The 27,881-nt window shown below is 39.8% G+C and overlaps 2 protein-coding genes across 8 annotated transcripts; one reads left to right on the top strand and one right to left on the bottom strand.

Annotated features, from left to right (window-relative positions):
- Positions 1–44: 44 nt before the first annotated feature.
- On the bottom strand, positions 45–3,148 carry fbxo36a (F-box protein 36a). Of its 3 annotated transcripts, none has more exons than XM_026368347.1 (4): positions 3,083–3,148; positions 1,630–1,738; positions 1,268–1,440; positions 45–1,166 (listed from the first exon to the last, which is right to left on the bottom strand). In XM_026368347.1, exons 1-4 carry the CDS (start codon positions 3,143–3,145, stop codon positions 1,020–1,022), a joined length of 492 nt encoding a protein of 163 aa, XP_026224132.1. In that variant the 5' UTR covers positions 3,146–3,148; the 3' UTR covers positions 45–1,019. The 3 variants fall into 3 exon arrangements, with proteins under 3 accessions (XP_026224132.1, XP_026224114.1, XP_026224123.1); XM_026368329.1 differs by lacking the exon at positions 3,083–3,148 and adding an exon at positions 2,110–2,553; XM_026368338.1 differs by lacking the exon at positions 3,083–3,148 and adding an exon at positions 2,110–2,553 and having other exon boundaries at positions 1,289–1,440.
- trip12 (thyroid hormone receptor interactor 12) lies at positions 2,656–27,447 on the top strand. 5 transcript variants are annotated; one of them, XM_026368244.1, is made up of 42 exons: positions 2,656–2,748; positions 5,929–6,075; positions 6,346–6,471; positions 6,706–7,493; positions 9,639–9,744; positions 10,882–11,018; positions 11,225–11,308; positions 11,447–11,542; positions 11,631–11,782; positions 12,017–12,052; positions 12,261–12,356; positions 12,433–12,525; positions 12,620–12,781; positions 13,385–13,453; positions 13,563–13,728; positions 14,954–15,071; positions 15,384–15,540; positions 15,711–15,864; positions 16,951–17,179; positions 17,270–17,388; positions 17,591–17,798; positions 18,215–18,315; positions 18,570–18,744; positions 18,911–19,052; positions 19,308–19,499; positions 19,929–20,080; positions 20,170–20,327; positions 20,458–20,531; positions 20,782–20,981; positions 21,500–21,627; positions 21,855–22,006; positions 22,097–22,239; positions 22,332–22,488; positions 22,646–22,744; positions 22,846–22,960; positions 23,072–23,226; positions 23,511–23,675; positions 23,914–24,078; positions 24,186–24,299; positions 24,711–24,805; positions 25,133–25,236; positions 25,966–27,446. In XM_026368244.1, the coding sequence occupies exons 2-42, from the start codon at positions 5,978–5,980 to the stop codon at positions 26,160–26,162; spliced, it is 6,177 nt and encodes a 2,058-aa protein (XP_026224029.1). In that variant the 5' UTR covers positions 2,656–2,748; positions 5,929–5,977; the 3' UTR covers positions 26,163–27,446. The 5 variants fall into 5 exon arrangements, with proteins under 5 accessions (XP_026224029.1, XP_026224065.1, XP_026224037.1 ...); XM_026368252.1 differs by lacking the exon at positions 2,656–2,748 and adding an exon at positions 3,169–3,256; XM_026368262.1 differs by lacking the exon at positions 2,656–2,748 and adding an exon at positions 3,609–3,824 and having other exon boundaries at positions 25,966–27,447.
- The last annotated feature ends 434 nt before the right edge of the window (positions 27,448–27,881 follow it).

Genomic DNA, 27,881 nt, shown 5'->3' with positions numbered 1-27,881 from the left:
ACCAGTGTTTCTCTCTGTGACAGTGTATCACCTCTATAACTTAAGGTCAATACCCCATAAAAAAAAAACACCCTGCAAAATGCCCTTGTGTAATTTGAACCAAAGAAGACATCAGTATTAAGTGTAAGGAGGTATATTTTGAAACTGACCTTGATATGATGTCAGCAGGACTCAAAGTGCTTAAGTACTTTTTTTAGATAATGTTTTACCCCTTTTATCCCAGGTAATCAAACTTTCCTTGACAAAGTGATTTGGTGTTTTCCAGGATCCTTCGTCCAAAAACTGCACCAAGCTGATCTACAAATGTGAAATGTAGCAAAGAACAGTCCGTCTCAAATGATAGACTTTCATTAAAGTGCTTAAGTACTTTTTTTAGATAATGTTTTACATGTTTATCATTCAGGATTAACAGATTCATTTTAAACTCTTTGCAACATATATTGCAGGTAATGGAATCTATCAATTGAATAACAGTGAAAATTGTTGTTGTATAAAGTGCAAAGAGTGCAATCAGACATAAATCTGGCTGGTGAAAACTCAAAGGGTGTGCCCAAAAGCAGGAACTGGAAAATAGGGGTAGGTTTGTAAACATAACCTGCAAGAGTTAGCAAGGCTAGCAGGTTATAACAGCAGCATCTTGTTAAGTTGTAAATTAACCAGCATTAATTACAATATTCCTTGTTATTAACCACCTATCCCTTCTGTCAAACTAGCTGGGCATGGGAGAACCTGATGATTTTACAGGTCTGATGTAATCAGATTGGATCTGGAGTTACTGTAAACAAAGCAGGCAAATCACATTGGGACCGGAAACAAATGTGTCTCACCCTATTTCACATACATGAGTGAGAAGCAAAGTTATTGCAACACATAAAAATACTGATTTGCTTTGAAGAATATTGGCACTGTTAAACCATTGGAACCTACATTTGTTTGTAGAACACACTTCTCAAAACTAAATTTATGATGGCATTTGTATTGCAGTTGTTTCAGAGCAATAACAAAACTGCTCAGATGCTTCACTTCTGCTCCTTACTTCCACTGGGGTGGAAAAATTTAAAAAAGATCTCCCTCCAGCCCATGACATTGGCTATGATCTCTATGTCACTCGTGAACCCAGCACAGTTCCTCACAGTCTGCTCCCAGAACTTCTCCGAATTGCAGAGCTAGTACAATAAAATCAAAATAGAAATCAGAACCAAACACATCACCTCTGCACTACACACTACGGTTCTGTTGTAAAGTTGTCATCATAAGAGACACTCGCCTTTCTAAATCTATGTGAAACCTGTGCCAGATGTGCTGTATCTTTTAGCTGTAGGTAGGACATAATGTGGAGCATCATGTCATCAGGTAAGCGTTCCAGGTAATCAAACTTTCCTTGACAAAGTGATTTGGTGTATTCCAGGATCCTTCGTCCAAAAACTGCACCAAGCTGATCTACAAATGTGAAATGTAGCAAAGAACAGTCCGTCTCAAATGATAGACTTTCATTAAAGCAAATACTTACCCTGAACAAATAGGTTGGTGAAAAAAATTGCTAGCAACTAAACAAGATTAATTACAGACTAAGAAATTAAGGTTTCCAGTATCATGAACTCAATGTAATGTTTCATGAAGAAACCTTACGCTGTAGCATTTTATGCTGTAGGAAATCCTGATGGGGTGTTGACATGTCTTTGGGTGGAGCACCCCGGCAATCAAGTTGTAGAGAAATCTTCCACTCTCTCCATATTACCTAAATAAAAAAGAGAAACAGTGATGACAAAGTGAAGAGACTTTGACTTGTGATGCAGTGACAATGATGTGAATCCAAAATGCTGTTTTGTATTATAATAACACATGATCTATTAACATATTCACATAGGAATGACCATGGTCTATACAAAATGTTCAAACTTTTCCACCAATTACTTACATCACCCAGTTTACAGGATGGCACAGAAGCCTTTGTTCACTTTATCTCAATATTAGCCCAGCATTATTTAAAGCCAGCTAGCTAGGTAACTAATGTGGAAGGTGAATTTCAACATAGCCTCAGTCATACAGAGCAGATTTAAAAAAATTTGTTCAGACTATTTTTTATAAAAATAGAAAACAAATATCTACCTCATTTTTGGTAATAACAAGTTGGAAAAAATCTTTTTGAGGAGGGGGACCCTGACCACTAATTTGAAATAGTTCCTCTCCGAGCAAGGACGCCATTTTGGACGCAGAGCTGTAACCATGACAACTGCACAGCAACAGTATTTCTCAACATCAGAGGAAGCTGTTTCATGTGTGTAATGTTACACTGAGATGAGATGAGGACAAAAGATAACACACGATGTCAAATTAATATGTAGAATAAACTGTTTTGGTAAAGCTATGTTTATTGAATGTGAGGGGGGGGGGTCATGACCCAGCGGATTGATACTTCTTTTTTGAGACAAGATAATGTTACCAATGACTATTGACGTGATTCTATTTGACTGTGCATAAACACAGCGCCATGGTTGTGTGTGCAGGCTTTATAGCTCTACATTCACAAAGTAATACTTCCAGTAGTAGCAGCAACATCGTTGGCTCAAAACAATGGCAAAAGCTCAATTGAGAAGTAATTAGTCCCTGAGCGGATGAATCACGCGGATGTATATTGCAGTTGTAGGCCCCTCAGCTGATGTGAAACTAGCAGGGGTTGAGAGAGAGAGAGAGAGAAAAGAGGAGCTGGTGCACTGTCTGTTACAACTACAACACTGGAACAAATAGGTAACAACATTATACAAAAGCTAGAAATTTTCAGTGACAACTCAGCCAACGGTCTCTTGGACCTTCGACATATATCAAAATCGGAATACATCGGAGAAATCATGAGTCAGTGTTGCTAAAATATCTCGAGTCCCGTTCTTGCTTTCCTGTTTTTTTGTGTCCAAAGGTATCATAGGCCATATCATTTTGCTAGCTAGCGTTAACGTGCTAGCTGCTAGGTAGACAACTTGTACATTTGAAGAAAAAAAAAAAAAAAAAAAAGACAGAACTGTACCCAGTAGAGTGAATACGTGAGTTGTATCGAGTCTGGTGTATGTGAAAGAAATCTCATTACCATCCCGTCGAGCTGGCAAAGCGTTAGCCACTGACAACAAGGGTTGCTAATATTAATTAGCATGCATGCCAAGGTTAGCTGGAAATAGCTATAACGCTGTTGTTTGATTTGACAACGCAAACGTCAGCTCCGTTACTACCCTGCGGTAGCTAACGTTAACTCGGTATTGATAAGGTCAGTGATATATTATCGGCCCGGCGGCAGGATTACCTAATGTCAACCAGTGACTATGGCCTGTGTAGCTAACAGTCAAGTGTTTATTTTTGTCAACTTAGTGTTTGCGAGTGAACGGTCATTGAAGAAACATTCGCTATCTTACTAAGCTAAGCTAACATTAGCTTGCTAATAATTAGCCTCCATACTTGTCATTCAGGTCAAGATGTTTGATGGTATCTGACAAATGATTGTCGTTATGTAGTCTCTTTTAGAAAATTCTACCCAAATTTACGAAGTATGTGCTTCGTTGACATGTTGCTTGTTAGTAGTCAGCTTGTTTCTGTCTGGCTAACATTAGCTTAAACGCTAGCCAGCGCTGTAGTGAAAAGCAGGCACTGGCCTTAAGTCAGCTTACAAAACATTTGTGATCCTCCTAGCTAGCTAACATTAGTTAGCTGTACTTGGGTAACGTACTCAACATTCGCGATGACAGTGGCTCAGACAGTGATATTGGATCTCTGTGGTTACCTGACAGTTGGTTGACAGTTATGTTTTTGGTTTTATCTCTCCACAAACAGTATTGAAGGTGAGCTAACTTGCGTGCGAGACCTGTATATATATTTTTTTCTCTAAACTTGATCGTCTGCCAGACACAGACCAGTGTGTCATGGCAGTGAGAATACCAAGTTAGCCTGCGTTGGTTTACTGGTAGCCTGCTAGCTATATTACATTAAACCGCTTTGGAAAGACGGCTCCAGCCGAAGCTGCCATTTTTGATGTCTAGCTAATCTCAGGCGACCGTAATCGTTATTTGCCACTTAAGTGATCTGTCTTGGTCATCCAGTAAACATTTAGCCTTTTCTTACCAGAAACAATGTAGCAGTTTGAATTCGACTGTGCTTTTAGCGTTAGTTAGGGAGCTAAATTGGTTGACACACCGGTACGCCAACTACGCATTTCCATGTAACCACTGCTACGTTAGCCAACGTAAGTTTAACTAACGAGTCTCTGGTATGTAATTACTGCATTTTTAGTGATTTCTAGTAATCGTATTTATTATCTAGAGGTTATAAGCTTCGCTTTTGGGGTGTGTGAGTTTTTGTATAGATACGGATGGAACTAAGCTACTGTCAAAATGTATGGGACTAGCTAGGATGCGAGTGGCTAAACATGCTAACGTTAGTCGGTAGTGGTAGACAACTACGTCAGTAATACAGTCCTCTGTAAACCGGGGGGATAAATTTGCACACTGTCGGTCTTGTTTATTGGTTTAGTAAAAGAAACTTTGTACCGGCGAGTGTTTTAACCTGACAGTCATTTGGTAACTGATTACATTCACCAGTCTGCTGCACTAGTGATCAGAATGGACGAATAAACAAAGACGATGCACTGTCAGTACAGGCCTAAAATGGCTCTGTGAGTTTGCCAAGTATGGCGTATTTTTATGATCAATGATATCCTGATCTAAATCCTTACCTAATAGGTTGATTCATATTCTTTCTTTTTTCCAAATAGCAAAAGTTGTTTAGATTGTGATTCATTAGTCTCTGTGGATCATTTGAATACTGCTGTGCATATTCAAAATATCAGTTGTCAAATGCTATCAGTATCCTCATGTATTTTACTCTTTAGGAATTATAAAACATAAAATTTCATCATTTCAAATATATATTTTTCTTTCACATCCTCACTAAACTAATTGCTACAACCTAAGAACAAGCCCTATTGGACATATATCTTAATGCTGTGGGATGTTATTGCCATTTTAAAGAATATCAACAAAGCATCCACTTAAAATGATAACCCAGCTTAAAAATATAATGATCTTTTTGTTTGGTTTGTTTGAAATGTTTGCAGTCTGCATTAGGATAGGTTGATTTAGATTCACCTGTGACCTTCCTCATTATTAATCAGGAGAGTCTTTGGTTGTTTTTAATATTATAAAGAAGTATTATCATGATCATTATTGTTTGATTGAACTTCAGATATATTTCCTGCCAGGTGGATAAAACAAACCAACAAAAGAAATGCACAAAAATACATGTCATGTATACTTAGGATTACAAGGATGCTTAGTGATGGCTAGCTTTACAGTGTGGGCCAATGTGTAATTATGATAAGGTTACATGGTGACAGAATGGTCAACGTCTGCATGAAGTCCTGTGTTTTAAAACCATTATATCATAAATTGGTACAGACTTAGAGCTGATGTTTCAAGTTGGATTAGTGGTTTACTGTAAGTATTGAAAGTTTTCTTGTGATACATAAGGGAACTTGTATCACAGTCTTTAATTTATTTAAATTTATCTCAATTTATTAGATATTTCTGATCATGGAAATGTAGTATACATAGTTTTATGTTTATAAAATTATCAAGTGTACAGCTCAATGTTTATGATTTTATCAAAGCATGATTCCTTGCAAACTGTCTTTCAGGTAGCAGGTTTCTGTCTTTAGTTAAATGGTGTCATTAATAGGATTAGTTTAGGGTTTTTTTGTGTTGCAGGTTTGTATCTTGATGTGCAATCTTGGGATAGTGATGAGATTATTATGCCTCTGATCATTTCAAACGAGCGAGTGATGAGCTTGATGGTGCATGTGATGGTCATGTAGAGCTCAATTAGCATCACAACCAAACTCACAATAGCATTTTGTCAGTATTCTTATATTTCTTTCTCTTTTGTATGCAGTGAATGGTAGTGTCTAGAAAGGGTATGTCCCTTCAGGAGAGAGGTGCCAATGTCCAACCGGCCTAATTCCAATCCAGGGGGGTCACTGCGCCGTTCACAGAGGAACACTGCCGCGGCCCAGCCACAAGACCACACAGTCGCGGGAAGGTGAGTGTCTTGAAGGGAGCAATCAAGAAGGGGTGTTTCTGTATAGGTAATTTGAATTTTAACTCAATGGAAAAAAGTTAAATTAGCCTCTGGGGAAAAAAGGAGAAACATGTCTTCTGTTCTTACATCATTGTCAAATGGTGATGAACTAAATAAAAAAAATTCAGGTGTAGCAAGGCCAAATGATTTGGGGATTGATCAAGTCTCTATAATGTGACTTAATTATAGAAACCCACACTGTCACTTGCTCTTTAATTTCCAACCTTACAGGTTGCAGTCAGAGCAGGTAAAACATAAAGCAAATTCCCCACCTGAAAGTAGAAGACCTAATTCTAAGGCTTCCAAAGCCACAGCCAGCTCAGCCACTGGCCAGTCCAGAGGGCACAGCTCAAGAAGGTACCCCTTCTCTCTACTTGGTGCTTATTTTGTGTGTGTCTCTGTGTCTGTCTGTATGTATGTATGTATGTATGTATGTATGTATGGATGTATGTATGTATGTAAATGTGTATAGGGTCCCTTGTCCTTGATCTAATAATGTAAATAATTATTTTGTATGGTCGCATGTGATGTGGCATTTCAATTCATGTTTGTGATTGATTGTCTTTTATTGTCCCTCTCCCTCCTTGGCAGAAGCAGTCTTACTCTCTCCGTGGCTTCATTTGTGTTGCAAGACGATCCAGAGGCTGCAGGGACATCTGAACAAGAGCGACCAGGCCACCAATCAAAGAGTGAAGGCACCCGAGGACTAAAGCGAAGTGAAGCTCCTGACCAAATTAGTACCTTTGGACCGACCCCTGCCAAAAAGCCCAAATCACTTCCACCACCCAGAGACAATACCTCAGAGACAAAGAAAGGCCCAGCTAAATCCAAGAAGAGATCACTTGCCTCAGAACCACCTGCATCGTCAGGTCGAGGTCAGAATAAGAAGAGTGGGGCCACTGGGGCCTCACCAATCCAGAAACGTAAGAAATCGGACTCTCTCCCCGGTCTAAGTAGTACCGCTGGGTCCCTCCCCAATCGTACCGAGGGCAGAACTGCAAAACCCACCAAGCTGGCGTCTAAATCGGCCGCCTCAGCCAAAGCTGGGTGTAGCAACGTGACAGACTCCTCCTCCTCTGCCTCCACCTCTTCCTCTTCCTCCACCACAGGCACCAACAGCGCCACCACGCAGGGTGCCAGAGTCAAACAAGGAAAAGATCAGACCAAGGCACGTCGCTCACGGTCAGCTTCAAGTCCCTCTCCACGCCGTAGTACCCGTGAAAAGGAGCAGGCTAAATCTGCTAGCTCTTCAAAGTTTGAGTGGGCAGCACGCTTCAACCCCAAAGTCAACCTACCAAAACCTAAACTGTCCTTGCCTGGGTCATCTAAAACTGAGACCTCCAAACCTGGGCCTTCAGGATTACAGGCTAAACTAGCAAGTGAGTAACATAACCTGTTGGATTCCTGCTATTCATGATGGAAAAGTACATTTTAAACCACTGCCTGAGCTGAAATGTTCCTTTATACAGACTAAACAGGGTTATAATGTATTTCTACACGTGTACTTGGATGTATTTTATACCTGTGAGATTTTGTGTTAAATGGCCTGTGAGTCAAACAGTGTCTCATCAGTAGCATCAAATCTCACTCTTTACCACTGGTAATCAGTCTAACCACTGAGGTTAGATAAAGTTGAGGTTGGATAAAATTCCAAAGTGTTTACTCATGATGTACATGCATAAATGCAATGGGTAACACTCACACCCTGCATACAATAAGCATGTATCAATTTTGACTAGCATACCTAGTTCACATGGTGTTGAGTGTGACTTCACTGAGCTCATAAACCGACTCAGATTTCAGATTTATCACTAGTCTGAAACTGTAGAATAGCTAAATACATAAACACTGCTGGTCACTAAATTATCCATGTGGCACAAATACATGATTTCACAAATATAGTACACACTTCTAAGATACAAACTCAAAATAGTCTAGTCTAATAGTCATATTTATGCTGCACTAACGAAAATTAAGTTGAAATACACTGCAGTGCAGTGCCGTTCTTTTGATAATGAGGTATTGAGGTTCGATATGGATCTCAAGATTTATTCTGGTGTTTTGGGGTTATGTTAGTAGCTAACTTGTTGAGTAAGCATTGTGTTCATTTTTAATTGTTTTTGTGAATTTTTTGATTATATAATTGGAGTAGTATAACAGCTGAAGTAGAACCATTATATCTGTTGAAAGATAAAACTGGTCAGAAATCTCATCCTTTGTGGGATGTTGGAATGACTCTAGACCAAAAATACTTAGATATCCTACTTAGCTCAGGGTTAAAATGATTTTAAAATTTTGGTATTTAATAAAATACAGTAGTTAAATGCATTTAGGTTTTATACATTTAAACTGTCATACATGTAGTGTAAATAAGCATAAATACAGTAGACATTCGACTAAACATTGATTTAAGTAGGTTTGTATCTGAACTCTTAAACTTTTGTAGGTCACTGTTACCAACAATTCTTCAGCCACTATTTGGTCAGGTCTTAAGATGAACTAAGTAAGATAGGCTATCCCAAGAGTAAACAGAGGAAGTTTTAAGAATACCAGACACGGAAACATTACCATAGACTTTTGGTCTGTGTGGTGAAGTGAGTGTAACTGTTCAGGTCGGTGTGGGGTCAGGCCATTCTGGGTAAGTGAAAGGATAGAAACTGACGTGGGGTTTGAGCCACTGGCCCTGGGCCCAAATAGAGACCCCTCCTAAGTTGGCTTTGGCTTCTTGGCCCATACGAGTTATGTTCCCTGATCAGGGTTATGTTTGAGGGCAGGGAAGGACTCATAAGCTGCTTCTGTCTAGAGGAGAGAAGTTCTATTGTAAGTTCTTTATATGTTGACCCTATTAACTTTAATCATACACACAAATTATACCTTTCAGCAGTAATAGTGAGTAAGCATATAAAATACTGTTCCTTTTATTCCAGCAATTCTGTAAGACTTTTCATTGTAAAATGCATTTTGGATCGAGATTACAGGGGAAAAATTGACTATGTCTATGCATGGTTTTTATATAGCATGAGTGTTTTTCGGAATCTTTGAAGAAAGTTGAGAACAAAGTCGTGTGGAGATTATTTCTCTAACCTGTCTAACCTAAATAGCATGTGGAACAAAAAGGCAACATCATTTAAAAGTTTTTATGTCTTTAGATCTGGACATTTGGTCTAATGATTATTTTTGTACTACTGAATTATGAGTCATGGATCCAGCACGAAGGTTGTCCTGTCATAGTGCCATGGATGGGTTACTATATTAATACCCATCTAGTCAGTTGTACAGGGCTTTAAACAAGCAGCACCAGAGCCTTGAAATTAACACACGACATCAATGTTAGCTCAAACAGCTACATTGACAAAGATTTTTCACAGTCCTACGAGCTAGAATAATAACACGCAGGTTTTCTGTTGTGGTACCATAGCCAGAAAAGTCCATTGGTCCTGTAAATCAACACCAACATTGATTTGTGTGGCTTTGAGAATGTATTCGAGTCAAAAGATACCAGTGGTAATGGTTTGTCACCTTAGGTTTAAGGAAATCCACGAAGAAGCGCAGCGAGTCTCCTCCAGCAGAGCTCCCCAGCTTTCGGCGGAGCACACGTCAGAAGACCACGGGCTCCTGTGCCAGCACCAGGTACACACTGATAAATATGGATAGACTGTAGTGTAATTTTGATGCCTAAAAAAGTGCTTGAAATTTGGTTATCTTTAGTTACATGATTCCTGTACATCAGTGTAGTTAGATTCACATACTTGATCTGTGGAGCTCTAAAATAACTCCTGTATTAGATTGAAGAAACATAAAACTTGATAACCCGATAACCTTCATCACAGTAGGATTTATTATAGGGATATTCATTTTAGCCAGTCCCACTATTAAAGGAGCAGTCTCTTATTTTGTAACATATAATAATATTCCCTTGTCTACATCAAGGGAACCATAAAGTGAATGGGTTCAAGTTTTCTTTGGCCCAGAGACTGTAGCCAGTGCAAACGATAAAAATGCACTCACGGCTGTGTGACAGAAAAGTTCAGCCAGCAATGGAGCTTTTGTTTTCTGTGGGAAAACCCCACTCCACAGTAACAATTTAAAGCCAACACCTTTCACCAGATAATGACTAGATTTCAGAGAAAGATGGCAAAGTGAAATAAAATCAACACAATGGTTATGACAATAAAAAAAAAAAAACAAACAATAAAAAAACAGAACTGTTGAACAGAATGAAGCTATTTTGCAAAACAATAACTCAGAGGTGTTGTTGAGACAATCACTCACACTTGTGCCTGTGTCAGCCAGTGGTACCCCTGTGATACATGTGAGACAGTATACTATGTTGTAGAATGTAACGTAATTTACTCATTAAAACTTCAGGGAAACATGTCAGCTCAGTTGACGAGTTTTCCTTATGTTAGTTACATCTGTTTGATATTTTTAGTAGAAAAGTGAGTGTCAGTAAATCTAACGTTACTGGTGCTACACACGTATTCAAATGTATAGTCTTTAATTGATATTGATATCAATTGTGATTACAGTTTAGTTTTATTGTAACTTTGTTGAAGACTGGGTTGGTACAAATGTGAGTGAGCAGAAAATTGTTTTTACATAAGGAAGTACTTTAAGTCTTGACTGACTTCAGTGTTGGCAGGTTTTGAGCATTCATTATTATGCAGCATGGCAGAAATGTCCAGGGCAACCCTTGCAGTTTATATATTTGACTGTATGTACTCTATTGTCACTCATATCGTCAACCTCCTTCTTTTAAAATGGTAGTCGGCGGGGCTCAGGCCTGGGCAAGCGCGGGGCAGCCGACGCTCGCCGACAGGAAAAAATGGCCGACTCCGACAACAACCAGGATGGGGCCAACTCATCAGCTGCTCGCACTGATGAGGCATCACAAGGAGCTTCAGGTACCTAAAGTGCCACTCTTTTTAAATTCACCTGTTTAATAATTGATATTCCATTAACAATTAAGAATTTTCCATTTATATCTAAGGGTGATAAATCTCTTTATGCTCATATCATTTTTCTTGGTAATGAGGAAGACCATCAACTTTGTTCAATTTCATTAAAATTACACTTTCACTGTAAATTCTAATTTTGTGCTGTTGTCCAGCTTCAAGCTCAGTTGCTGGAGCAGTGGGCATGACAACCTCTGGAGAAAGTGAGTCTGATGACTCTGAAATGGGAAGGCTTCAGGGTATGTTAAAACCACTTTTATATATTTTCCAATCTCTAGTAATATTTGTTTGCACACGACAATAGTGTTAAGACTTCATAAACGGTCTTCTCAGTTCTACCTTTTGTGTTCTAAACCTTGCTGTTTTTGTCCCTTCAGCCCTTCTGGAGGCCAGGGGGCTCCCACCACATCTTTTTGGACCCCTTGGACCTCGCATGTCACAGCTGTTTCACAGGACCATAGGCAGTGGGGCCAGTGAGTGCAACCTTTTTTTACCCTTACATCAGTGTTTTTGCACATTTTGTTGTAAATAACATTGGAAATTCTGCATCCACATTTTCAGGCTCCAAGGCTCAGCAGCTACTGCAAGGCCTTCAAGCCACAGGGGATGAATCGCAGCAGCTTCAGGCTGCTATTGAGATGTGCCAGCTTCTGGTGATGGGCAATGAGGAAACGCTTGGTGGATTTCCTGTTAAAAGTGTGGTGCCTGCTTTGGTGAGTCTATTCTTTTCACCTGTTATTCACTGCGCAGATTTCATACCGGACTGTCCATTTGCAGCTATGCCACACCTACACTAAAAACAATAATTTGCTTTAACATAGTTTCTATGTTCCTTAGTGCAACATTAAAAACTGTAGTTGCTGTAAGATTTCAATATTTCAGCTAAACACTGTCTAAAACTTGAATGACCGCTAATCTAATTCTATACTCATGCCCTTTCTACACAGATAACACTGCTACAAATGGAGCATAATTTTGATATTGTGAGTATGATGAACTTCTATGGCTTCAAATATATATGTTATATAAATGGCTTCAAATATATATGTTATATAAATGTTCATCATACTCAAATTTTGATATTGTGAGTATGATGAACTTCTATGGCTTCAAATATATATGTTATATAAATGTTGTTTATTTAATTTTACTGATTTCTTTTTTCTTCATGCCTTTGATCTATGTGCACAGATGAATCATGCCTCTCGTGCACTCACATATATGATGGAGGCACTCCCTCGATCCTCTGCTGTGGTGGTCGATGCTATTCCTGTCTTCCTGGAGAAGGTAAGGCATTGCCTCTATCTGTCCTTAATCACTTGTTAATTTCCAGTGGCATGAATTGTCACAATCTTGTCTGCAGCTTCAGGTGATCCAGTTCATTGACGTAGCAGAGCAGGCCTTGACTGCCTTGGAGATGTTATCAAGGCGACACAGCAAAGCCATTTTGCAGGCTGTAAGTGTTGCATCCTGTCATTTCATCATAACATCAAATCATCCTCTTTTTTTGTAAAAACTATATTACAATGTTATAATTGCATCCTCCACAGGGTGGGCTCGCAGACTGCCTCCTCTACCTAGAATTCTTTAGCATAAATGCCCAGAGGAATGCTTTAGCCATTGCAGCCAACTGCTGCCAGAGCATTACTCCAGATGAGTTCCACTTTGTAGCTGATTCTCTGCCTCTGTTGACTCAGAGACTCACACACCAGGTATGTTTAACACGTCAGACAACATTATATTGCCAAGGCTCTCATTTATTATTTTCTTAGAGACTACTGTTATTAGTTTTATTTCAACTTCATCAGCAGTGTGGCACCTGATGTTATGGGACCATAACACGATCACAGAAGGATTTTGGGTCACATTGTATTTAGTGGTATTCCTCTTAGAAGAAGTTCCACATCCCAGAAATAAGATTGATAGTACATGAAAATAAGTACATTTTCTTAAAATATCGTCATTGATGAAGTGTGTTGTACATCTTAGTTTGCTGAGTGCACAACTGAACAGTCATTTGTAGTGTTCTGTCTGACTTGTTAAGAGCAGAGTTGTTAGTTTAAATGTAGATTTAATTAATTTGCAGCTGCAAAGAGCCTGCATTATTATTACTTGCAGAAGTTGTCTGAGGAGTACCTAATGCCACATTTACACAGAAGCAGCTATGCAGTAGGTTAAAACTGTACCCCCCTGCATCATAATATCTATATAGCGGTGTTTTTAAATGATATTTTGGCAGTATTTGACCTATTAAAAAAACATTTATATACGTTATTTATGTAACTAATGGCTACATTTATTCAACTTTCTTACAGGATAAAAAATCTGTCGAAAGCACTTGTCTCTGTTTTGCCAGACTGGTGGATAACTTTCAACATGAAGAGGTTTGTACTTATTTTTTAAAGACACACCAACGTCATATTTGCAATTGTCTATTTTTTTTTCCTCTATTTGCTCTCCAACTAATGTATGTGTCTGTGTTTAAATCAACAGAACCTGCTGCAGGAGGTGGCATCACGGGACCTGTTGACCAACATTCAGCAGCTGCTGGTAGTGACCCCTCCTGTACTCAGCTCGGGGATGTTCATCATGGTTGTGCGCATGTTTTCCCTAATGTGCTCAAACTGCCCCTGCCTGGCAGTCCAGCTTATGAAACAGAGTGAGTAACCCACACACCAATGGGTCAATTTTGCAACTCATTTATTACTTTCTGTTCAGTTTATTTGTGATCTGTGTGATCAGTCTGTAATATTTGCCACAAAGCTAACAGATGTGAGCTTGCAGCTTGCTAACAAGTAATAAGTTATTAGTAATAAGTTAGACTACATGTGTAAGTGTGCATTTTAGAGCTTAGACTTAATGTATCTTTCCTAAGTTAGCACGCCCTCTCTTATTTCTGTGGTTTTTGTGTAAAAACATAATATAGGGAAATGGACATTCACTTATGCACAGCACTCTTAAGATTCTGCCGCACGTTTCTATTGGGTTGAGGTCTAGCCTCTGACTAGGTCCTTCCAAAACCTTGATTCTAATGTAGATTTACTGATATGATATTCAGGTCACTGTCCTGTTGATTGAGCCAATCCAAGTTCCACAGTTGCCTCTAGAATACTCTATACAGAGAAGTTCATGGTCGACTCAGTAACCAGGTCCTGTGGCTGTAAAACAAGCCCAAATCATACCTCTTCCACTCCCTGCTTGATTGTGGGGTGTAAGGAGGGTATCTGCCGAAATACTGTTTGGTTGTCACCAAGAATGGCCTTGGCTTCTTCTAATTGTGCTGTCGTGTACTTTAACATTATACTCAGTCAGGCCTATAGGGCTTTTTTGTATTTCTGAGCATTGCAGAACCTGACCTGGGAAAATAGGCAACTACCTTGAAGGCTTTCCACTTTCTTATTGTAGAATGTTGAACTCTAAATTATTTAAAATTGTTTTATAAGCTTTTCCAGATTGGTTTGTAGCAGCAGTTGCTTATGTTTTTTTTCCTTTTGATATTGTGTTAACACCAGTAAACCATCACCTTTTATAGAAATCTGTACACTTGCAGATGATCAGTTGATCAAGGATTGATGATAAGCAGCACCTGGTTGTAACTTACTCTTCTAAATGTCACGGAAGGAGTCCAAGAGTACTTAGTAATGCATTTTTGTTAATCAGGTGAAGTTAAGTGTTGTTGTCTGAGGTTGGATTTTCCTAATTTTAAGACCCACTATAGTCACATGTGTTCACAGAGATTTTTAGATATTTTTTTGTGTAAAACCTGCTTTACAATTTGCATCTTATTGACCTCCGAAATGTCCTTTACTTTCAGTCATAAGACTTTAAGCAGTTGAAGATGCAATATGGAAATTCACAATAGAAGTGTTACTTTTTCATTGCAGACATTGCAGAAACTCTTCGTTTCCTCTTGTGTGGTGTGTCAAATGGAAGCTGCCAGGAACAGATTGAACTGGTGCCCCGGAGCCCCCAGGAGCTCTATGAACTGACCTCTCTCATATGGTAACATCTATTTGCCTGACTTATGTTTGATAATGGATGGAAGATCATGCTGAGCAATATGGCAAAAATATTGTATAAAATATTGGGATTAAGTTGCGGTAACCCTCTGAAATATGGTTCCAGCATGAAAATCAGTGTTTACTGAATATAAAACTTCTAAATGTTGACTTGAAAGCTTATAAAATATCCTGAAACAACATTAAAGTGTGCTAAAAATTATCAAATACACTCGGCTGCACTGACACAAGCCTTACAACAGAGACATGGATGTTACTCCTGCCTTAAACTGAATTTTTTACTGTCTTAATACAGTGAGCTGATGCCCTGCCTGCCGAGAGAGGGCATCTTTGCAGTAGATGTGATGCTGAAGAAGGGCAGCGCCCAGACCACAGAGGGAGCCATCTGGCAGTGGAGGGATGACCGAGGACTCTGGCATCCATACAACCGCATTGACAGCCGCATCATTGAGGTACAAATGCCAACCAGTTGCAAACCATGGGAATCTTTTAAACCTCTAAAGTTGTGTAATAGCTGTCTGCTTACCCTCTGTCAGCATCTATCAGTATATTTACACATCCAATTTATTTGGGGTCTATCCACATGGCAGTAAGTGTATTTGGTGATTACTTGGCTCTGCAGACAGCTCACCAGAACGGGGAGGATGAGATCAGCTTGTCAACCCTGGGTCGTGTATACACAATTGACTTCAACTCTATGCAGCAGATCAATGAAGACACGGGAACAGCACGCGGTATCCAGAGAAAACCTAATCCTCTTGCCAATCCCAATACAGGTAATACAATTCTACACAGGTCTTGCCAAATTACAGATGTGTGAGGATGGCTGTGTCAGAATCTGGCACCAGTCAGGTACCCATGGGTACCATCTCAAAGTGTGGTCAGTCAGGTACCTGACAGGTAACCCACAAAAATAATTTGTAACAGGTAAAAGAATTATTTATGTAAATTTGTGGGCACGGTTAAAAAAAATGTACTAAATGCCGAAATGTAGCAGGTGAAAGAAAGATGATGATGAAAACTAATCACAGTATTTCTTTAAACAGATCAATTTTATCAAGTTTAATTACAGTTGTTCCCAAACTCTGTCCTTGGGCCCCTTAACCCACCCACTCACACTTCTGACCAGTTCTTTGCCTTCCCATACTCCACACTTTGAAATGGTATCTTCCAGCTTCTGATTGTCTGAACACACCTGACCCAGTTATACCTCTTACATGATATAGACAGTGTTTGGCTTCATATAGGCTGTTGTATATAGACACAATGTCTGATTAATAAGCATGTTTGTTCTGCCATTGCGGAATCAATGTCAGCTGACAGCTAATTTCATCTTCTGTTAGAACATTTTAAGAAGCAAACAAGTTTCTGAAGGTACAGCAAACCACAGGGAAAGCATCCTCTATGCAATGTATCACAGATGCCATTGTTCTCAGGGACATTAAATATGGGTTATCAAATGTACTTGGGTAGCTGCTATATAATATACTTGGTCGCCCCCAGTATATTAGCAAAATTAGGCAAGCTGAGCATTGCATTTACTAAACGCACGTAAGTGGACTTCCATGAAACAGATTGTTGCAACTTTGCTTTGCATTTTGAATTTCTCATAGTTGGACAGTGTTGTTGTTGTTGTTGTTGTTGTTGTTTTTGTTTTGTTTTGTTTTTTTGTTAAAACCGAGATTTTAGCTCTTTTTATCTCAGGTGGAACACAGGGCAAAAAAGACATTTTGCATTTTGCTTCTTTAGTTGTGTACATATGTATATCTAATATGTATAACTCAGAATCTCAAGTATTACTGAACTGTTAAGTTACAGTGTGATTGAGATAAATAATTCTGGCCTGTTCGCTGTTTGTGCAGGGAGTCACCAGGAGGTTCGTCGTGAAGATGCACGAGCCCAGTTGATGAAGGAGGACCCTGAGCTGGCAAAGTGCTTTATCAAAACTCTGTTTGGGGTCTTGTATGAGGTGTACAGCTCATCAGCTGGCCCTGCTGTCAGACACAAGTGCCTTAGAGCCATCCTCAGGATCATTTACTTTGCTGATGCAGAGCTGCTGAAGGATGTGCTGAGGAACCATGCTGTGTCCAGGTAACTGTGCCTGGAATGTGGATTACTGATGACATTGACCACTTAAAGTGCAAGTAACAGACTTATCTGTTTGTATGTTTATTTCTGCAGTCACATTGCATCCATGCTATCCAGCCAGGACCTGAAGATTGTAGTGGGGTCTCTACAGATGGCTGAGATCCTTATGCAGAAGCTACCAGATGTCTTCAGTGTCTATTTTAGAAGAGAAGGTAAAACTTAAGTATTTCTATAGTTTGTTTTATAGTATCTAAAACTCTAAAACAAATGATGAACATTGACAAACATTCTTCAAAGACCAGCAGTATTGTATCCATGTAACATTGTCACTCTTTGTGCTAGCACATCTTTGCTGCAAAGTTCATACCTAAAAGCTGCATTGTTCCATATGAAATGCATGTCTTACTCTTCTAGGTGTCATGCATCAGGTAAAGAACCTGGCTGAGTCTGAGAGCTTTCTAGTCACTAGTCCTCCTAAGGCTTGCCCTAGTGGTACTGCCAGTCTGTGCACTACCACCATCAGCACAGCATCCACCACATCTGCTAATAATGCAACTCCTGACCTGGGATCACCCAGTTTCCAGCACAGTATGGATGACTCACTGGACCTCAGCCCACAGGGGTGAGTCTGTGGCTATGTGTGGCTTTGGTTTGTCTGTTTACAGTGTGTTGTTTTTTGTTTTTTGTTATTTGTTTTATAATATATTATTAGTATGTGCACACATTTATTTAAACTGAATGTTAAAAACACAAATTGCATTAGGAGACTGTGCTGAACTGGTGTTAACGACTAATTAGACAAATTCAGGTGGAAATGGAAAATCCAAGAACCTTAGAAAGTATTAATGTGATTATTCAGCTAATAATTACAAACCTAAACCCATCACAACACAACTGGTATGTAGTTGACTTGATGGGTAAAGTAGAAGTAGAAGTTTATATTTTGGTCAATATGTTGTAATAAATGGGGGGAAAAAAAACATTTTCCCTCTCACCTCTAAGAGCTCTATACTAATTACTTTTCTTTTCCGTTTTGAGGCGGTTAAGTGACGTCCTGAAGAGGAAACGACTACCTAAAAGAGGCCCCAGACGACCCAAATACTCTCCACCAAGAGATGATGACAAAGTAGACAATCAGGGTAAGTCAAAATGTTACTGTGTGTGTGTGTGTGTGTGTGTGTGTGTGTGTGTGTGTGTGTGTGTGAGATGTAAATATCCCCACTTTAATACATGTTACCTGCTTGGTAACATTGTGCAGATGAAATGGTTCAGCTTTTACAGGTTTATCAATAATTTACATCTAAGTGTTTAGTATGTAAAATTTGTGTTGACAAATTTTACACACTAAACACTGAGAACCTATCAATAATTCTTCTTTTTTGCTTTGTTATAGCCAAGAGCCCTACCAGTACTCAGTCACCCAAATCTTCCTTCTTGGCTAGTCTCAATCCGAAGACCTGGGGTAAACTGGGTGCCCAGACTAACAATGCTAACTCAGAACCCTCACGCACAGCGGGGGTTAGTGGCCTGGCAAGGGCACCTCCCAAGGACTCCATTTCAAATAACAGGTACTATGATGGCTTGTTAGAGAACATTAAGTTTCTAGTATTGTTTTATCCAAATGTTATTCTTCCTTGAGATTGATGTTATTGACGTTTATTCAGAATGATCTGACTGTGGGGAAGAGGTGTGGGCCGCAGTGTTTAATCTGGGTATTTTTGTTTTGTTTTGTAGAGATAAAATAAAGGCTTGGATCAAAGAGCAGGCAAGTAAGTTTGTGGAGCGCTACTTCAACTCTGAAAATGTGGATGGCAGCAACCCTGCACTGAATGTACTCCAGAGACTTTGCACAGCCACCGAGCAGCTCAACCTGCAGGTAAGCGATACGCTCATCCTATTATTTAACAGGCATCACCAGATAACAACCCTCTCCTCAAATTGAATGACATCAAGTGCTGATTGTTGCTGAAAGTTGACATTTTAAGAAAATATACAAACCACCATCCTGTGTCCTGGTAATATAAGATTGTCAAACAGAAACTCTTAGAGAGACTGCAGGTGTGTTGATTTAGTTTGAACTGCACTCTGGCAGTGAGTGCTTTTACTGATGCCTTATGTTCCTGTTTCTCAGGTGGATGGTGGTTTGGAGTGTCTGGTGGAGATCTCCAGTATTGTATCAGAGTCGGATGTGTCGTCTTTCGAGATCCAACATAGTGGGCTGGTGAAACAGCTCCTGATCTACCTGACTTCCAACACAGACAGGGACCTGTTGAGTCGTGACGTGCGGCTTAAGAGATTCCTCCATGTGTTTGCTGGCTGTCCGGTGAGGGATTACAACTACTGCTTAGGATCATGTCTACTTCGACCTTTGTGTCATCTGTGAGGTGTCATCCAAAATGACACTGTGTTGTGTTGATAAAATGGTTCCTGCTATAACCTTCTGGAGTTTTGTTGTCGTCTAGTAATTTTTAATATATAAACCCCCTCCTGGATGTCTTAGGACCACATTGTTCCACCAGTATGTGAACACACCCCCACAAATGCACCCTCCACTGCACTGTTTTATTCCAGGTTTTATGTGTAAATAGGCTTCAGTCTTAAAATTCTGTATAGTGACCTTTTTTTTTTTCTTCTCTACTACTTTAGTGTTTTGTCTTTTATGAAGGTGGATGCTGTACATACACGTTGGAGGGTTGGGGGCCTGCTCTTGTTTTTGTGACCGGTTAATTATCACCTCTTTGTGTTTTTGCAGGTTCCAGGAATGGAGCCTTTAGGTCGTCTAGACCCAGCAGAAAATGGGCCTTACCTGGCACTGGTGCACAAGATGAACAGCTGTCTGAGCCAAATGGAGCAGTTCCCTGTGAAAGTGCATGACTTCCCCAGTGGTAATGGCAATGGCAGCAGGTCTGTGGCTTTACTTAACTTTATATCGGATACCTGTACGTAATGCTGTTTGGTATACAGTTTTTAATTTGATTATTTTTGCTCTTCAGGGGCTCTCAGGCACTGAAGTTCTTCAACACACATCAACTCAAGTGTCAGCTGCAGAGGCACCCAGACTGCACAAATGTTAAACAGTGGAAAGGTGGTCCCGTGAAGATTGATCCCCTGGCCCTTGTACAAGCCATTGAGAGATATCTGGTTGTTAGAGGTGAGAGGCTGCTTGTGTAGTTTTCATGGGGTTGGAGATTACTCCAGGTCTCACAGGGGCTTTTTGAAATGGGTAAAGATGAATCCAAGTTTGTGTTGCTAATTTTGTTGTTAAAATTCTGTCTGTACAGGGTACGGCAGAATCAGAGAAGAAGATGAGGACAGTGATGATGATGGCTCAGATGATGAAATAGATGAATCACTGGTATGTGATGATCTTTGTGTCAAATAAAATGTACTTATTTAAAAGGTATTTGCAGAAACACATACCTGTAGAACGGCGGATTGATTCTGATTAATTAAATTAAGTTGATCACTAAAAATATTGAAAATGCTTTTCTTGTGCTTTAGTCAGAAAAAATTAATATATAGTTTTCGTTTAACTCAAAATGGGGTTAATAATTATAGTCTAACTATTTTATGTTAATATACCACGTTATTTCTTGGTTACCCAGGCGGCTCAGTTCCTGAACTCCGGCAGCGTGCGTCACAGACTGCAGTTCTATATTGGTGACCACCTGCTGCCATACAACATGACAGTGTATCAGGCTGTTCGGCAGTACAGTCTTCAGGCAGAAGAAGAAAGGGAGTCGACAGACGATGAGGCAAACCCACTTGGGCGAGCTGGCATCTGGACCAAAACACATACAATATGGTAGAAAAGTTTTGTTTTAATCTTAATTAAGAAATCTTTTTTTTTTTTTTTGTCTCGGAGATAATGTACTTCTTATTTTTCTTTTTGGAATATTGCGGGTTTCTTAACCTTTTAAGACAAGAGGTTGCTTTTTCAGACTCATTAAAGCGTCTGTTAAATAAAAACTCGTTTTCTTTTTTGCCTTAGTTTTTTTTTTTTTTTTTGCCATATAGATTTATTTTTTACAGATATAATCTGCAGTGTGCTTTCAGGTGCTATAGTTATATAAAAGGCCATGTTGAGCACATGCTCTCACTACTAGTTGAATGACAGAAGATAACATTATTTTTCTGAGTCACTCCTCAAAATGTTCAGATAAGTCTTGTCATGAAGGCAAAGAATGAAAACACTGTCTGTTTCATAAGGACTCAGAACACTGCAGAACGTTTATTATATTTAGGTGAAGTACAGAGAGACTCAACATTTGAAGGTTTAACACAGACCATCCAGAGACCAACTGTATTCTCGTTTGCTGATAGGTATAAGCCTGTGAGAGAGGACGAGGATGGCAGCAAAGATGCTGTGGGTGGAAAGAGGGGCCGAGCCCAGACCGCTCCCACTAAAACCTCACCTCGCAACGCCAAGAAGCAGGATGAGCTGTGGCATGGTGAGAATCTAAAATATCCCAGTGGAGAATTTGTCAGACTATTTCCAGTATTGCTGTCAGTGTAAATTTGCCCAAAATACTTTACATTTGCTTCTTCGTGTGACCGTTTATTCCTGATGTCACATTGTCAGCTCATGTCTTGTTCTTTTTAACCGATATTCTTGGCATGTTAGAATTTGATTCTGTAGAGTCAACTTTTTTCTGCCATTGGTTCCCATGACTTCCAGATGGTGTGTGTCCCAGCGTCATCAATCCCTTAGAGACATACCTCACTTCGGAGCCGCCAGAGACCATAACCTTTGATGACCCCTCTTTAGAGGTCAACCTGCTGCTGAGGGTCCTGCACTCCATCAGTAGATACTGGTTCTACTTATATGATGTGAGTCACCTTGCTGATAAATATTATGAGAAGAACTTTTTTCTTTCCTTTATTTACAATTGAATAATAATATGTTTGGTTATTCTGCAGAATGCTGTGTGTAAGGAAATCATACCCACCAGTGAGTTCATTAACAGTAAGCTGACAGCCAAAGCCAACCGTCAGCTACAAGACCCGCTGGTGATTATGACGGGAAACATCCCTACTTGGCTCATCGAGCTTGGAAAGACCTGGTAAATAACGTTTAACGCTGTTGAGCAAACTGAGAAAATCTTTGTCTTGTATGAGTTGGTTCTCACGTAGACCATTCTTTCTTTCTCTGCAGCCCTTTCTTCTTCCCCTTTGACACCCGGCAGATGTTGTTCTATGTAACTGCATTTGATCGCGACAGAGCAATGCAGCGCCTACTGGATACAAATCCCGAGATCAACCAGTCAGATTCTCAGGACAGCAGAGTTGCACCACGTCTTGACAGGAAAAAGGTGAAAACCACTTAATGGAATCAACCATTAATATACTGTATTGTAGTTTGTCCAAATGTAATATGAGATTATTATCGTGTGTTATGAGGTGTTTTATTTCATATTCATTTACTTAACTTCAATTTAATTTCTTTCCTGTCCTGTTTTATTTTTTCAGAGGACGATAAACCGTGATGAGCTGCTAAAACAGGCAGAGTCTGTGATGCAGGACCTTGGCAGCTCCAGGGCAATGTTGGAGATCCAGTATGAGAATGAGGTACTTTTCAGTTTTCTTATGAGTCAGGCCAAGGCATGTATTTTGGTGCAATAAAACAGTTTGCCTTTTTTGGAGTCTGATTGATTTTTGTCTACCTGCAGGTTGGCACAGGTCTCGGCCCCACTCTGGAGTTCTATGCTTTGGTGTCTCAGGAGCTCCAACGGGCTGACCTTGGCCTATGGAGGGGTGAAGAGGTCACTCTTGCCAATCCTAAAGGTACCAAATTGAACCCTCAGACTCGTGTAGCACATGATAAATACTAATGTTATGCTGTATGTACTAATTTTACCAGACTACTCTGACAATACTTTCATCTCTGTCAAACAGGAAGCCAAGAGGGAACTAAGTACATGTTCAGCTCCAGAGGACTGTTTGCTGTTCCCTTCGGCAGGACAACCAAACCAGCACACATAGCCAAAATCAAAATGAAGTTCCGTTTCTTGGGAAAGCTAATGGCCAAAGCCATTATGGACTTCAGACTGGTAACAACTTCTGTCTTTTTTGATAAACACACATTTCATATTCAGATATTTAACCATATTCCAACATGTACCTGCGGTACTAAGAACTTTCAGGTACAGTCAAGGTGTGTGTTTAATGGTAGTAAGATAAAAACAGATCTTTATTTGTTTCATCATAGACAAGTTGTGTGTATCCACATTAGTACCATATGTTCAGACAAATCTCAATACCTTACCTTGAACTTTTCAAGTACATGCATATGTTTTGTTTAAAAATGGCTTTCCTATTTCTTTCTTCTTTCCAGCTGGACCTGCCCTTGGGTCTGCCATTTTATAAGTGGATGCTCCGGCATGAGACGTCTATAAGCTCCCATGACCTGGTGAACATTGATCCCAGTGTGGCCAAGTCCATCCAGCACCTGGAGGATATTATCCGCCAGAAGAAGAGGCTGGAACAGGACCGATCACAGGTAAATCGCAGCACTGAGCACTCCACTTATGTTGTAGTGTAGTTCTGGGGTCTACTAGCACTGTTCCATGTTGCATAAAAGCATTTACTACCTTAAAGTTATTTATGAGCCTCCATGTAGTCACCTGCACATAACTAGAGCCACTCTCTCAACAGGTCCTGACTTGATCACACTAATTTACAGTAATACACTGACAGTCCTTCACTGTTTCCTCATGTCTCTTTGTTTTATGTATCAGACAAGGGAGACCCTACAACAGGCACTGGAGAGCCTCAACATGAACGGCTGCTCAGTGGAGGACCTGGGTTTGGACTTCACTCTCCCAGGATTCCCAAACATTGAGCTGAAAAAGGGTGGCAAAGATGTCCCAGTCACAATCTACAACCTGGAGGAGTATCTCAGGGTGTGAAATACTTGCCCTCTTTCTAACTTTTCACCATTATTGTTCCTGTTGCTCCTAAAATAATCTTTTTTGTTTCTTGGTTGTTGCCACGTTATCTCTCCCTCTAGTTGGTGGTGTACTGGACCCTAAATGAAGGCGTGTCTAGACAGTTTGAGTCATTTAGGGAAGGGTTTGAGTCAGTCTTCCCCTTGCATCACCTGCAGTATTTCTATCCAGAGGAGGTAAGTGATTTCGTTTTATTCTTTTCTAAATAATTTTGTACTCAAAATGATCAGCAGTACTGAAGTACATTTTTTACTGTTTTATGTGTTGATTAGTGGAAGAGCTCGCCCATGTTTCAACATAAAATTGTTTGACCAATTCTGTATTCCTTCTGACTAAAGCTGAAGTGGTCATCATTTCGCCTCCTTTTCCATTTGTTTAGTGTTTAATATTGATAGTGATTGTAGATGTGGATAGATGGTGTTTAGACACTAATTAACAGGGGAAAACCCATTGGCTTTTGATATCATTTATTGGGGTGGAAGGTGGGTTTTCTTTTGTTTGTTTTCCTAAAGGAAAAACAATTATGTCTGTTGTCGGTGTCCCTCCTGTCTCCTCTTTAATTGCCTAACCTCTCTTTCCTCCTGTAGCTTGACCAGTTGCTGTGTGGCAGTAAATCAGAGACGTGGGACGTCAAGACGCTGATGGAGTGCTGCCGACCGGACCACGGATACACACATGACAGGTGAGACCAATTTTTACTCTCTTGGTGTGAAATGTATAAAATACCAGTATTTCCCCCTGTATCATATCGGGTGCATTACATTACTAAGTGCTACCTGAGTTAACAATAGCAGATCCACATGACAAACACCACATCCAGTTTGTGTTAACATCCATCATTTTATCACAGAGTGCTAATGGTTGGTTGTACAACTTCATGAATGTTAAAATAAGAAACCTATAACTGACAATTTAGTTAGTTTGCGCAGTAAAAACATATGTTAATACATCTTTCTTACTCCCTTCCTTACTCACTGTCTGATGTGTATTCCATTTCATTTGTCTACAGCCGTGCAGTTCGGTTCCTATTTGAGGTCCTGAGCAGCTTCGATGCAGAGCAGCAGAGACTCTTCCTGCAGTTCGTCACAGGAAGCCCAAGACTGCCTGTCGGAGGTGAGTCACTTCAAATTTGCAGAGATCACTGCCTTAAAATTATTTCTCTGTTCAGATAGGATTAACTCCACGGTGGAAGGTGGGAAGTAACATATTCAGTTTGCTCATCATAGGATATGATGTGTAATAGACTTAGACATGCACTGGACAAAGCTAACAGAGAGAGAAAAGTTCTGTGTGGATGCAGAAGAGCTGGAAGACAGCTCTTATGTGAGGGTGTTAGGAAAAACTGGCACTTACCACAAAATATGTATTTAGAGATATTTGGTGAAGAGACCTCTATAAATCAGCTTAGAAATCATATCAAAAGATACTTTAGTACTTGCCTGAGAATAATCACATTTTTACTTTTTCTTGAGTGTCAGTGTTATTTTGGGATGGTTATTGTACATATATGTGCAAACATTAGCTGCTAATAGCTACTTTAAACCTGCTTTTGATTTTGCCAATTTGTTAAATGTAAATAAATAAAGGCTAAAATTGAAATTATATGAGGTTTTATCAGTGAGTTCACTGACAAACGTTGGGTAACTGAATGAAAAATGACTCGTATACTTGCTGAAAAGGTTTAAAATCACTGACCTGTGCAGCTTATGTTAAATGCACGTGTCCTAAAGGAGTTCTTCCGAATCAAGGTTTGCATGAGTTTTTTGTTCTTGTGTAAAGAGTGAAGACATATTGCACTGTAAATTTTCTTCACATTCACCCTGGCGTGTTCTCGTCTCTCAGGCTTTCGGAGCTTGAATCCCCCTCTGACGATTGTGAGGAAGACGTTCGAGTCGACAGAGAACCCGGATGACTTCCTCCCCTCAGTCATGACTTGCGTCAACTACCTGAAGCTGCCTGACTACTCCAGCATAGAGATCATGCGAGAGAAACTGTTGATTGCGGCTCGCGAGGGCCAGCAGTCTTTCCACCTTTCCTGATCTCTCCACATCTCACATTAAAATGCCTTCTAGAGCGACTGATGAAATCAAGACTTCCTTCTTAGTTTTTTTGTAACCACATACATTAAGGCTACGTGTACAGCCTTCTTGTTAGAGAAAGCAGCTTGCAGAAAAATTAAGACTTTAAATATATATTTGCTGCCCCTGTCTCTCAAAAATATAAAAAATAAAAAAATGGAAAGGTGTTCCATGACTCAGAACCTAAAATATAAAAAAGAGAGTTAAACTTATATCAGTAGTTGAGTAATGTTAAAAAAGATGAAAACATCTGGGTGACATTTTAAATTGCATTGCTATGTGATATTTAAAAAAGGGATGTGTCCTCCCTAGAGTGGTGGGCAGCGTCACTGGGTGTTGGGGAGGACGAGGGGGGAGGGGTCCATTGAGCAAGCTAGGTTTACTTTAGCTCCAAAGATCATTTGTACAGACAAATTTGCAGACTTTGCTCATTCAACACATTTGATAGAATAGCTCTTTGTTCTCATGTCTCTTCCCCTCGGTTCGTCTGTTTGCATTTTGTTCTGTATTATATTGGCCCCGGTTTGTGTGTTGCATTTCGGTTCGGCTTTCCCCTCGTCTGTCTTTGCTTCAATTTGTGGAAACGAGAGTTGCAGTTGGTTGAATGCGGGTAGTGATGAGCGCGTATTATTATCTTTTTTTTTTGTTTTTTGTTTTTTTTTTCTTTTCTCCCCCTACCCAGTTTGAGATTGTGTTTCTGGCCTCCTTATTATAGAGAGCTTCAGCTCAAATGAAGAGTTGTAACCAGTGTGTTGATCAGGTAAATTTTGTTTTGCTCTTATTTTCATAGAGTTAGCGTCTTTCTGTTGGGGCCCTACTGGAGATGTAGGGTTTTCGTAGTAGACCAAGCTCTGAGCAACCCTCAACACATAATGTAGCTGGGCACAAAATTTGGCTGGTCTCATTTTATTGTTTCATGGCCAGATAGCATTTCAAGTTCATTTATAAAATAAAGTTTATATGCAGTTTCACACCCTGTTTGTGGTGGGAATGTCTGCTTTACCTTTTTTTTAATTTTCTATATTGTCTTTATTTCTTGCTGTAGTTGATTATTATTATTTTTTTCTTTGCACTGCTGGCTTGGAACAAACCGTGGTGTGCACCTGCAGTCTGTGGCCAGGGGAGGGCGCCACTGTATGCTCTCCTGGCCCAATCGTTCATGTGCTGGTTTCTAAGATCTGCAATAATTTACTGCATCAGGTTCATGTTTTTACCTGAACATAAATAAAGTAACTGTTTGACTCATCTCTGTTCATTGTTAAGTTTCATTTTTGTGATTTTTGCCACGTTGTTGTACTTGAGGCTGGTTATTAAAGATACTCCTTGAGAACAAGTCCTGACATACTGGTCCTCCATGGGGCCCCGCTGTTAACAGGTTAAGTGAACTGCCATGGCGATGTTGACAACGGGGAATTATTGGACTTGTGTGTGGAAGGTTTCGATCTCAGCAGGGTTTAACAACCGGTAACTTAAGCTGGATCTTTAGCCACCGCTGTGTTCCTAAACTCTTAAGAACAGGTGTATGTGTGCACTGACATAACTGCAGTGATCTTCCATTTTAAGGGGTTTATTTATCAGCTTTACTGAAAAATATCTTTTCTCTATGAGACATGATTATAAACACAGCCTGTGTTCGATGTGGGAGGCGAACACCAGTGGTGCTAAGGTGGCAGATTTACT

The sequence above is a fragment of the Anabas testudineus genome, chromosome 13 (assembly GCF_900324465.2).
Source record: "Anabas testudineus chromosome 13, fAnaTes1.2, whole genome shotgun sequence".
Classification (NCBI taxonomy): Eukaryota; Metazoa; Chordata; class Actinopteri; order Anabantiformes; family Anabantidae; genus Anabas; species Anabas testudineus.
Note: the sequence above shows the minus strand (reverse complement) of the source record. Positions and strands in the feature narration are given on the sequence as shown.